General features: G+C 38.4%; 1 protein-coding gene across 2 annotated transcripts in view; it reads left to right on the forward strand.

Annotated features, from left to right (window-relative positions):
* The window catches only part of GRHL2 (grainyhead like transcription factor 2), a 159,764-nt gene that overhangs the window by 117,989 nt on the left and 28,299 nt on the right, over window positions 1-13,476 (forward strand). For both annotated transcript variants that reach the window (XM_067017416.1, XM_059042994.2), the window contains exons 10-11: window positions 11,048-11,135; window positions 11,629-11,768. In XM_067017416.1, coding sequence (XP_066873517.1) covers window positions 11,048-11,135; window positions 11,629-11,768 — 228 coding nt within the window. The remainder of the gene's footprint in view (window positions 1-11,047; window positions 11,136-11,628; window positions 11,769-13,476) is intronic.

Raw genomic sequence — 13,476 nt, forward strand, 5'->3', positions numbered from 1 at the left:
GTGTCAAAATAATCACTTACCAATCATAGTGGGAGTGATAATCTTTCATTCTCAGTTCCTATTAGATATCTAGGGAGTCATCAATCAACTGTACTTTTTTTTTTCAGTCAGTCATTCTACCACTAATTTAATGACTGATTGACATTGCACTGTGCTATGAGTCTGATTCAGTTAGATAACTTAAATAATAGATTGTTTTTACTGGATATATAGATCCTGTCCCAGAACATATTGATGTAACCGCTATTAATTTATGGGTTAAATGGGGTCTCAGCTAGAGCCTTTTGGAATGGAAATGGCACCTCTAAAATAAGTTCATTAGCAAACATGCTTCAGCAGAAGATACAGTTTTTGGATCTTCTTGAAACCCCTCATAAAAGACAGAGCAATTAAAATGGCAAAGATTTAAATCCCGTGATTATGTGACAAGAGACCCTTACAAAATCCCAGATGTGAATGGGACGAAGCATCAACAATTTCAAGACCTGTGTGATGTCGGCATCATGAGAGAAAGTAGTGGGCCCACTTGATGACCAAAGAACAGGGAACGTACCAAAGTGACCCATGGTACCAGAGAGAGAAGTGGGCCATCAGAGGACAGTATGTGAAACTAGGGTGGGAGGGGGATGGATTGTATAGACTTCAATTTACTGGTGGGTGCAAGGGGATAGAACATTGAAGTGTTCTGGGCTCTATAAACTCTGGAAAGTTATAAATTGAAGCTCCCTGGTAGGATAAAATCCTGCTCTGAGAAGAGGCTGCTGGGAGTAGAATCCAAGTTGAGTTGAACAAAAACAAAAACAAAGGTTCAAAGGAAAGAGAAGTTCCAAATAAAAAGGAAGAGGGGAAAAGATACAGAGTAGGCAGATCTCAGGAAATACAGGACTATTTTTTTAATCACTTTGTGAACACAACTGGAGCAGGAGCATGAGAGCCATGAAGCTAGAAGAATTATCCCAGTTCTCTCATTTCACTTAGAAATGACCAGCAGAAAAGAAAAACAGTTGAATCCCGTACAGTCTCATGAAAAAAATAATTAAGATCAGACTGACTTCCTGTGGACAATGGATGCGTGCCAGAGAGACATGCCCACAAAACAGGTGAAACCTATAGCCTAATTTTCCAAAAATGGGCTTAAAATTAACATAATTTAAAAATTTTGAAATTAACAAAATCATGGAAATTATAAAGAGCAACATAAATCCCAGTTTGAAAAACTCAGACGTGAGTTGTTTGGAGAACAGAATGATTTGAAAAGAGATATGGTAGAATTCAGGAAAGAATTTAGAAGTAAAAGATTAAAATATTTCAGAAGAAAAGACTACACTACAAGCAACACAGGAGTGAATAAATAAGAAAAGAGAATGCCTTAATAGAAATACAAGTTGGAAAAGAGCAAAATTTTAAAAATTAAAAGAGGGCTTCCCTGATGGTGCAGGAGTTGAGAGTCCACCTGCCGATGCAGGGGACACGGGTTTGTGCCCCGGTCCGGGAAGATCCCACATGCCGAGGAGCTGATAGGCCCGTGAGCCATGGTTGCCGAGCCTGTGCGTCTGGAGCCTATGCTCTGCAACGGGAGAGGCCACAACAGTGAGAGGCCCATGTACCACAAAAAAAAAAAAAAAAAAAAAAAAAAATCAAAAGAAATGAAGAAACAATTAAGAGAAAATAATAGATATAGAAGAGAGGTAAAGACAATCCAAGAGACATATAATATGTATCTTTCAGGAAAAAAGCTAAAACAATGGAACTGAAGAAATGCTAAAAATGATAAATCAGGAAAACTTAAAATAAAAAGTATACATTTTTAAACGGGCTACCATGCATCTGGGAAAGTTGACCCAGGATGACTTTAAAAATATTCTTTGAGCATCTAAGAAAAATAAAATAGACAATGAGTCATTTATTGTTTTAAACTAATTTTTACTGGAGTATATAGTTGATTCACAATGTTGTGTTAGTTCCAGGTGCACAGCAAAGTGAATCAGCCATACACATGCATATATCCACTCTTTTTCAGACTCTCCTCTCATATAGGCTACTACAGAGCACTGAGCAGAGTTCCCTGTGCTGCACAGTAGGTCCTATTAGCCATCTATTTTATAGTAGATAAGGAGTCATTTATAAGGAAACTTTTATCATCAAACTTTTCAACAGCAACACCTTGTCAGAAGACAATGATATTTAAAGTAATCAAATAAAGAAAATGTGGGCCAAGGATTTTATATCCAGCCAAGCTGACTTTCAATTATAAAGATGACAGGCAAAAGCTAAACAAAATAAAACAAAGAAACAAAACCACCAACGAACAAACAAACAATCAAAAAATCCAGGGAATATTTCTTCTTGAGGAATCTATTAAAGAACAAGCTTTAGACACCAATATTACTGTAAAGACATTGATAAAATGACTGATGGTGAGCATTATGTGTATATTTACCTTGGATCTGCTTCTAAATGATGGGAGAGACAGTAATGGCAATGTGATATGTTCTGACACTGTAGACATAGTACAATTATTTAAAAATTGGGTAGGGTGGGGAGAGAATATGAAAAATAGAATAAGCTGGCAACTGCTTATAGGTGTTAACTGGACATAAAAGGGTGAGTTCAGATAGGTCCCGGGGAGAGGAGAGGAAGGGGAAAAAGAGGTTAATGGCTAATTCAGAATTGCCAGCACTCTTAAAGGTGCTACAGTCAGATGTAGATCAAAGATCTACCATGCCATTAAAATGTCTGAGTTGTAGTTTAGCAGAGATAGAGTAGGAAGAAGTCGGCATCTGTGAACAGAGGCAGAGATGGTCATGAGAAAAGAGAAGGAAACACATTAACTAGAACTGCACTGAGTTTAGGGACATGTGGCATAGCAGTGTCTCTAAAATCTCGATAGCCTTTCAGGTCATAATGACTTCAGTTAGTGCTACTCGTCAGAGCAGCACAGCCCTCTCGGGGACAGTTAGGCAGCCCCCACGATACAGAGGAGACACAGTTAAGTCAGTAAGACACAGTTGTTGTGTAGAAGAGAAAACTGCCAGCAAGCACAAGTAACTCGCCATATGAAAAAGTAGAGGAGCTGGATGCAAATCCACATCTGATTCCAAACTCATACTCCTTATATCTTTAATTCAGCATCTTAAACATTAAGAAAGCATTTTCGAATGACATACAACATGGAATTTTTAAACTACATGTGGGAGAACGTTTAAACAATTTGAATTCCTTATTTCATTCGAGAAGTTTCAAGGGAGATGGTAGAATCCCCCTCAGTGAATCTCCTTCTTGGAAGGGAGAGATTAGGATCAAGGAGAAAGGGAGGGAAGGATTGAATGGAGGCCCTGGGCAATCCATTTACCTTTATGTCATAGTTGGAATTGAAAGTAGGAAAGAGAGGCCTTAAGGGATACTCATATAATTATTTTTTTCAAGTGTTGAGGTCATAAATAATAAAAATCAAAACAAAGCAAAAATGCAGAATACATAGAGAGAGTTGTATTGTTGTTCACCTATGCCCTAGAATGAGAGGGACTCTAAGAAACTAGTGATGTAAAGAGTTTCTAGTACGTAGTTTTTAGTTTATGTTTCCCAATGTTGAGTGTTAGGAAACTCATAAGGAAGAAATCTCATGGGACAAGCAGGGTGTATTAACCTTAACTGCTATTAATTTTTCTGATAAGCTAGAAACAAAATGTTTTTGCTATAATTTGTCATCATATTTGGAGCTCTGATTTCAAAATCCAGGCAAAACTCACTCCTGGGAAATTAAAAAGAGAAAAAGTTTAATTATTGCACTTTTCAAATGGGTGGGTAAATGCAAATGATTAATTTGAATTATCCTCTAAAGCAAAAGAATTAAGAGCTATTCCATTTAAAACTGTAAATTTCCCAGTCACAGTCTAGGGTTTTAAACAGATGGTATTCTGCACTATTTATAGTTCCCCAGCTTGATTTCTAATTAATGCACCTGTGAGATTACAGATGAAGATAAAGTCCTTCTCTACCTTTTTTTGATATTATGATACTTCTATTGAAATACATATGTTTATGAATTTAAAAACTCAGGATCTGCTATATGGCTGTACCTATATCAATACTTATGTGTATATCTTTATATCCATATTTAATTACTTCCATTATCTTTTGAAAGACAAGAATTATATTGCTGAGGACAGTGATTATATATTGTTCAAAACTTGAGAATAAAGCCACATTCTCTTAAGAATTTTTTTCTCTTTATTAATTCTTGTTTGGAATGATCTTGGAGACAGTGACTATTGGAGATTATGGAAAGCTAAAGATATCCCTCCAAACTACCTTCTTGGCCAACTTAAATAGGTTAAGGCCACATTCTTTTTTTTTTTTAAACACCTTTATTGCAGTATAATTGCTTTACAGTGGTGTGTTAGTTTCTGCTTTATAACAAAGTGAATCAACTATACATATACATACATCCCCATATCTCCTTCCTCTTGCGCCTCCCTCCCACCCTCCCTATACCAACCCTCTAGGTGGTCACCTCAGTTATCTCTTATTTTTTATTTATTTATTTATTTATTTTTAACATCTTTATTGGAGTATAATTGCTTTACAATAGTGTTAGTTTCTGCTTTATAACAAAGTGAATCAGTTATACGTATACATATGTCTCCATATCTCTTCCCTCTTGCATCTCCCTCCCTCCAACCCTCCCTATCCCACCCCTCTAGGTGGTCACAAAGCACTGAGCTGATCTCCCTGTGCTATGCAGCTGCTTCCCACTAGCTATCTACTTTACATTTGGTAGTGTATATATGTCCATGCCACTCTCTCACTTTGTCCCAGCTTACCCTTCCCTCTCCCCATATCCTCAAGTCCATTCTCTAGTAGGTCTGCATCTTTATTCCCATCTTGCCCCTAGGTTCTTCTGACATTTTTTTTTTTTTTTTTTGGTGGTACGCGGGCCTCTCACTGTTGTGGCCTCTCCCATTGTGGAGCACAGGCTCCAGGCATGCAGGCTCAGCAGCCGTGGCTCACGGGCCCAGCCGCTCTGCAGCATGTGGGATCTTCCCAGACTGGGGCACAAACCCGTGTCCCCTGCATCGGCAGGTGGACTCTCAACAACTGCGCCACCAGGGAAGCCCCTCCCCTTTTTTTCTTTTTTAGATTCCATGTATATGTGTTAGCATACGGTATTTGTTTTTCTCTTTCTGACTTACTTCACTCTTTATGACAGTCTCTAAGTCCATCCACCTCACTACAAATAACTCAGTTTCGTTCCTTTTTATGGCTGAGTAATATTCCATTGTGTATATGTGCCACATCTTCTTTATCCATTCATCTGTCGATGGACACTTAGGTTGCTTCCATGTCCTGGCTATTGTAAATAGAACTGCAGTGAACATTTTGGTACATGACCCTTTTTGAATTATGGTTTTCTCAGGGTATATACCCAGTAGTGGGATTGCTGGGTTGTATGGTAGTTCTATTTTTAGTTTTTTAAGGAACCTCCATACTGTTCTCCATAGTGGCTGTATCAATTTACATTCCTACCAACAGTGCAAGAGGGTTCCCTTTTCTGCACACCCTCTCCCGAATTAGCATTTGTAGATTTTTTGATGATGGCCATTCTGACTGGTGTGAGGTGATACCTCATTGTAGTTGTGATTTGCATTTCTCTGATGATTGGTGATGTTGAGCAACCTTTCATGTGTTTGTTGGCAATCTGTATATCTTCTTTGGAGAATGTCTGTTTAAGTCTTCTGCCCATTTTTGGATTGGGTTGTTTTTTTTTTTTTGATGTTGAGTTGCATGAGTTGCTTGTATGTTTTGGAGATGAATCCTTTGTCAGTTGCTTCATTTGCAAATATTTTCTCCCATTATGAGGGTTGTCTTTTCATCTTGCTTATGGTTTTCTTTGCTGTACAAAAGCTTTTAAGTTTCATTAGGTCCCATTTGTTTATTTTTGTTTTTATTTCCATTTCTCTAGGAGGTGGGTCAAAAAGGATCTTGCTGTGATTTATGTTATAGAGGGATCTACCTATGTTTTCCTCTAAGAGTTTGATGGTGTCTGGCCTTACATTTAGGTCTTTAATCCATTTTGAGTCTGTTTTTGTGTATGGTGTTAGGGAGTGTTCTAATTTCATTCTTTTACATGTAGCTGTCCAGTTTTCCCAGCACCACTTATTGAAGAGGCTGTCTTTTCTCCATTGTATATGCTTGCCTCCTTTTTCAAAAGTAACATGACTATGTGTGTGTGGGTTTGTCTCTGGGTTTTCTATCCTGTTCCATTGATCTATATTTCTGTTTTTGTGCCAGTACCATACTGTCTTGATTGCTGTAGCTTTGTAGTATAGTCTGAAGTCAGGGAGCCTGATTCTTCCAGCTCCATTTTTCTTTCTCAAGAATGCTTTGGCTATTCGGGGTCTTTTGTGTTTCCATACAAATTGTGAAATTTTTTGTTCTAGTTCTGTGAAAAATGCCACTGGTAGTTTGATAGGGATCGCATTGAATCTGTAGATTGCTTTGGGTAATAGAGTCTTTTTCACAATGTTGATTCTTCCAATCCAAGAACATGGTATATCTCTCCATCTATTTGTATCATCTTTAATTTCTTTCATCAGTGTCTTATAATTTTCTGCATACTGGTATTTTGTCTCCTTAGGTAGGTTTATTCCTAGATATTTTATTCTTTTTGTTGCAGTGGTACATGGGAGTGTTTTCTTAATTTCACTTTCAGATTTTTCATCATTAGTGTATAGGAATGCAGGAGATTTTTGTGCATTGATTCTGTATCCCACTACTTTACTGAATTCATTGATTAGCTCTAGTAGTTTTCTGGTAGCATCTTTAGGATTCTCTATGTATAGTATCATGTCATCTGCAAACAGTGACAGCTTTACTTCTTCTTTTCCAATTTGGATTCCTTTTATTTCTTTTTCTTCTCTGATTGCTGTGGCTAAAAATTCCAAAACTATGTTGAATAATAGTGACGAGAGTGGGCAACCTTGTCTTGTTCCTGATCTTAGAGGAAATGATTTCAGTTTTTCACCATTGAGGACGATGTTGGCTGTGGGTTTGTCATACATGGCCTTTATTATGTTGAGGAAAGTTCCCTCTATACCTACTTTCTGGAGGGTTTTTATCATTAATGGGTGTTGAATTTTGTCAAACGCTTTCTCTGCATCTATTGAGATGATCATATGGTTTTTCTCTTTCAATTTGTTAATATGGTGTATCATGTTGATTGATTTGCATATATTGAAGAATCCTTGCACTCCTGTGATAAACTCCACTTGATCATAGTGTGTGATCCTTTTAATGTCTTGTTGGATTCTGTTTGCTAGTATTTTGTTGAGGATTTTTGCATCTATGTTCATCAGTGATATTGGCCTGTAGTTTTCTTTCTTTGTGACATCTTTGTCTGGTTTTGATATCACAATGATGGTGGCCTCGTAGAATGAGTTTGGGAGTGTTCCTCCCTCTGCTATATTTTGGAAGAGTTTGAGAAGGGTAGGTGTTAGTTCTTCTCTAAATGTTTGATAGAATTCACCTGTGAAGCCATCCGGTCCTGGGCTTTTGTCTGTTGGAAGATTTTCAATCACAGTTTCAATTTCAGTGCTTGTGATTGGTCTGTTCATATTTTCTATTTCTTTCTGGTTCAGTCTTGGAAGGTTGTGTATTCTAAAAATTTGTCCATTTCTAACAGGTTGTCCATTTTATTGAAGGCCACAGTTTGTTTTTGTTTTTTTTTTAAGATGTTGGGGGTAGGAGTTTATTAATTATTTAATTTATTTTTGCTCTGTTGGGTCTTTGTTTCTGTGCAAGGGCTTTCTCTAGTTGTGGCAAGCAGGGGCCACTCTTCATCGTGGTGCGCGGGCCTCTCACTATCATGGCCTCTCTTGCTGCAGAGCACATGCTCCAGACATGCAGGCTCAGTAGTTGTGGCTCACGGACCTAGTTGCTCCGTGGCATGTGGGATCCTCCCAGACCAGGCCTCGAACCCGTGTCCCCTGCATTGGCAGGCAGATTCTCAACCACTGAGCCACCAGGGAAGCCCCTGAAGGCCACATTTTTAAAATAAATTTAAGAGAAACAATTTAAGTGTCAAATAAAAAAACAAAGATAGCCATCCCCTCTTAAAAGGTGGCAAAAGTGATCACAATATAATCAGGAAATCCTCAGGCATTTTTTTTTTTCAAATTTAACACTCCATAGTGAACATATAAGTGGGGGAAATTATTTTCAAATGATAAAGTTGGTATTTGCAGAAAATATACTATTCTGGAAGAACTAGACTTTTGTACTTTAATGAGAGTGAAAAGATTATTTTCTAGAAGTTTTGGGTCACAAATAATCAAAGGAAGGAAAGGAATTCTTGGAAGGTCATGTTCAAGGATGCTTTCTCTATGTTAATTGAATGTATCAAAGCTGCCCTGGGTCATTGTGAAGTCAAAGCCTTATTATAGATATGAGAACTGTGGCTCTCCTAAGTTTGGATACTATCAGAATTGTTTTGGTGTGCTGATATCTGAGCCTTCTGGGCAGGAAATTTCTTACGTAGATGTGGTACTAGGACTAGGCTCTATGGAGACCTACTCTATGTTTTATGTTAATCCTTTGGGCTTGGCATATCAACGAATACCTGTAAAATAATAAGCAGGTGACTTTATTTCCTAATAATTGACATTGAACATATATAAATCCTGAAACAGATTAATTTCAGACCTTTTTCTCACAGCAATTGTACAAAATAAAACACCAATTTAAAAATAAAATTGCTTGACAAACCTTGGGGTGTGTCTTTGGTGAGTTGTAATTTATATAGATGAATTTCCATATTTCTACTTAAATTAAATACCATATTTTACAGACTTTCAAATACAGAGAAAAATGTCTTACTTGGACACAATAAAAATGAATAATAGTGGCATTTTGCTTATATTTCACACCCATTTGAACAAAGTCATGTTTGTGCATTTAACACTTTATTTTCTGAAAATATTATACGTTATCTAGACAAAAAACTCTACAAAACCTTAGTATATCTTGAAGAGACTTGCAAAGGAAATATTTCTATATTTTTTCTCCCTCTTTCTATGAATTTCTATGGTTGATAAACATCAATGACAATTCAAAAGTTGAAGCACTGTGAAATAATTACTCCCTTTTGGTAGTAAGAAGTTTTTTGGCATAAAAATGCATATTTTAAATATCTGATTAAACTATTATAACTATCCAAATCTTACCTATGTAAAGCTCTTAGAACACACCTGCCACAGAGGAAGTGCCCCATCAGGATTAGCTGTAATCATTCATTCTTCAAGAATTAGCTCTAAAGCCATGATGGATACCTTGGTTGACCATACATCCCTCTGTTGTGTCATGGCCTTACTTTGGCCAGAATTGGGAATCAGCTTTTTTTAAAAAGCCAATTTGATAAGCAAACTCTGTATTTCAATATTTCAATTGAAACCATTTGTGTGTCCTTTTCTGTGAATTGCCTGTTTCATGGCTCTTGTCTATTTCTTTATTGGTATGTTAGTTTTTTTCATTTGAATCATTATTTATATATTAATGATTTAACACTTTATATGATATTTTATTGCAAGTATTTTCACCAGTTTGTCCTTTGTCTCTTTTTAAAATAAATTTATTTATTTATTTTTATTTTTGGCTGCATTGGGCCTTCAGTGCTGCGCGTGGGCTTTCTCTAGTTGCGGCAAGTGGGGGCTACTCTTCATTGCGGTGTGTGGGCTTCTCATCGCGGTGGCTTCTCTTGTTGCGGAGCAGAAGCTCTAGGCGCGCGGGCTTCAGTAGTTGTGGCGTGTGGACTCAGTAGTTGTGGCTCGCAGGCTCTAGAGTGCAGGCTCAGTAGTTGTGGCCCATGGGCTTATTTGCTCTGCGGCATGTGGGATCTTCCCTGACCAGGGCTTGAACCTGTGTCCGTTGCATTGGCAGGCGGATTCTTAACCACTACGCCACCAGGAAAGTCCCCTCGTCCTTTGCTTTTTAATCGATTTGTGTGTGTGTTTAACAGAAGGAGTAAATTGTATGCTCTCAAATCTATCTCTTTTGTGTGTGATAACTTGGGGGCGGTTTCTAGGGGTAGAGGTTGCTGGCCAGTCCTTACTTTACTATTTCTTAAACAGCTGCCACAAAGGGCAAGACCAGTAAATGCAGATCTGAAATCTAAGGGAGGAGTCTAGGCTGGGAGTGTGTATCTGGATGTCACCTGTCTAGAGCACCATGGAAATATGAGCGTAGATGAATTCTTCTGTCGTAAGAATGGAGAGAGAGAAATGAAAAGGAAACTGTGTTGGAATGTCTGTATTTGGGGAGTGAGAAGAGGAAAATGAGTTAGCAAAGCTGACCAGAAATAGAAGATATTCAAAGAATCATGGAAGGCCAAGAAAGCAAGAGACATAAGGTGACGGTCAACTGGTTAAGTCAGATGGATTTGGCAAGAGAAGCCAATGAAAAAGTCAAAATACAAGAAACAGAGGAGCAAAAAGGAGGCAAAAAGATCAGCCTCTTTTCTATTCGGTCAAATGAGCACCATCTCCAAGAGCATATGAACATATTAAGACAAACCCCCAAATCGTACTTGTATGTACAAAATGATCTTAAATCCTGTGTAGTTTACTTATGCCCTCCCTCATTTCCCCTACTGTAATGATTTTTTATAGTTCCATACCAACGAGCAAAGGAAAAATTTTATAGGGAATTAGCACTCAACTTTAATGCCCCCCCTCCGTGCCCAGGAATGATGTTAACAAGCTGATGCTTCATCCTACAACATTTTATTATAATCAGTAAAATTACTTAACCGGCTTCACTGCGATAGGGAACAGGGGGAACTCTGGGAAGAGTGGGATCCCTTGGAGGTCAACAATGTAGTGTAAACTAAGGGGCAGTCTCAGCCTTCAGAGTGGAGGCCTGACCTCGCCGGAGGATGGAAACAGGACTGCCCGGCTCTCCTCCCCACGTTTTGTTTCTTACCTCTGTGGCTTGTGTGCAGACAGTTGCTCTGGTAACATGCCTAGCATCGTCTGCATTTGTTTTTCCCTGTCAGGGAGCAGAAAGAAAAATCCGAGATGAAGAGAGGAAGCAGAACAGGAAGAAGGGGAAAGGCCAGGCCTCCCAAACCCAGTGCAACAACTGTGAGTGTGGCTGTGAAGGGGAAGGCTTTGTCTGGGCCAGGTCCACTGGGGAATGGGTGAAAAGAAGTGGGTTGCAGGTAAAATATGGACATGCAAGGGATGGCTTGCTTTTCCCTAGCAGTGGAGAAGGGGTGCACTGTCCCTGTTAAAAGTAAATAGAATCACATTATCACAATGTTCGAACTAGGAGGGATTTTCTAGTGTCAAGGAGACCAGCATCCTCCTTTTCCAGACAAGGAATCTAGGGTGCAGAGAGGGACAGGAGGGCAAGAGGGGACCAGAGCTCCCCCTCAGGAGTGCTCACGCCAAGTCCACACTCTCTCTGCTGGTTTGGTGATGGGAGAGGGGAGGCTTTTAAAGTGTGTTCACATCTATGGCGTTTGGGAAGCTTCATAGGAGACAATCATGAACTTTAGCTAAGATTAGATCTTACAGGTGAGAGTTCTTAGTCATTCACAACCCTCTCACTTATGGGTTTTGTGATCGTGTCCAGCCTCTGATGGGAAGTTGGCGGCCATACCGTTACAGAAGAAGAGCGACATCACCTACTTCAAGACAATGCCTGATCTGCACTCCCAGCCGGTCCTCTTCATACCGGATGTTCACTTTGCAAACCTGCAGAGGACAGGACAGGTATGGCCTCCCTGCTAACATCTGCCTGCCATCCATTCACTGGGCTGGTAGAGCCTTAAGACAGCATCACTTCAGGCACTGTTGATCTTAAAAATAAAACCCATGAATTCAACAAAAAGTCAGCTGTTCCCTACAGAAAATAGAATTTTATAGAAAGGAATGTCTCAGGAGAGGAAACCAACTTACTAAGGGGAAGGTGAGAGTGAGCTGATAATCTCGAAGTGTTGACAAAGCAATGAAAGAGGAAGAAAGTAAGAAGGCTGATAACCTGTAAGAAAAGTTTTGTTTTGTTAGTTTTGTCATGTGGATCCACCTGATGCAATGGAGCTCCATCTAATGGTGGGAAGTTGAACTGCATCCATAACTTTAGAAAGTTGCCCAAGAGAAAAAATTCTTTGATTAAATAAAACTCTATCAACAATTTTTCCCTTAGTTAATTAACAGTTTCCATTGAATAGATAAATAATTTCACACCAAGAGAAAAATGAGATTGTAGACAAGCCTTTTTAAAAAAGTTCCTGTCTTCTAGGTATATCTATAACTGAAATTATAGAAATAATATTATAATATAAAGATCCAATAATTAACTCATTATGGTAGCTCAAGTTGATGAAATGTTATGCAGCCACTAAAATTATAATTATGAAAACTATGTACCAACATAGGAACTCATTATGATAATGTTCAGTGGGGAAAAAAGTACAATAGCCATTTGTATCTCTACTGTGATTCCAAATATATACCTGAATTTGAACAAGACAGATTGTAATGCTTGATGAGTAGGGCTATGAGATGGATGATTTTTTGTAATGTCTTTAGTATTATTTATTTTATGTTATGAATTAAAATTGTGTGAGATAATTACTTCCCCAGCGTTAGCCAGAATTGTCTTTCACCAAACCAGCTGGGTTTAGTGACTCTTGTATTGATTAGTTTTCTTTTAAACTCAGAGTCCTCTGAGGAAAGGTCTGTTGAGAGAGAGGTGCATAATGACACATTCCAGTTTTTCTTCCATTCTAAGTGTTCAGACACTCATTAGAATTGACCTTAGTCTAGAAGCAGAAATCATTATCAGCTTAACTTTCTCTTTCTGGAGAATATTTTGTGTATGAGACAAAGCAGTTGTACAACCAGGGCTTTTTTTAAAAGTTGCTGTTTTTGACACAACATGGCAACAAAATACCCATAGTTTTTTTCTTAGAGTGCATTCCACTAAAATTTAGCATTCCCATCTTGTCTTACTTGTTTGATAGGAAAAGGACATAAAGAAGAAAGGAAGAATATTATGATTTATTAAGCTATGAGAGCCAGCACCTATTTTTATTCTTATTTTTTAATTCCCAAGAACATGATGGTGATTTGTGTATTTAGTCTTTGTAAATACATGGGATTTTTTGAAGCTAGGTGTCCACACCTTCCAGGAGAGAGGGGAAAATTGAGTTAAATTGCTCTTATTATTTACTGTTGTGATTCTGGCTTCAGCCCAGTGTCAAAACTGACAGCCTGACCTGTTCTCTTGGCAAGATTTCTCTGAAATACACAAAGCTGTAAATGAATCCTAAGAGGAAAAGTGACCAAATCTGACTGCTCGTGACTGTCAGTCCTCTGGCCTCACTTGCTCCCTCCGTGTCCTGAGCTGGGCTCCTAGCCTGTGGCTGAATCAGAAGGAAAGTGTAGCCTTTACCTTGGTTGGTTGCAGCGATTTGCA

The sequence above is a fragment of the Kogia breviceps genome, chromosome 17 (genome assembly GCF_026419965.1).
Source record: "Kogia breviceps isolate mKogBre1 chromosome 17, mKogBre1 haplotype 1, whole genome shotgun sequence".
Taxonomy (NCBI): domain Eukaryota; kingdom Metazoa; phylum Chordata; class Mammalia; order Artiodactyla; family Physeteridae; genus Kogia; species Kogia breviceps.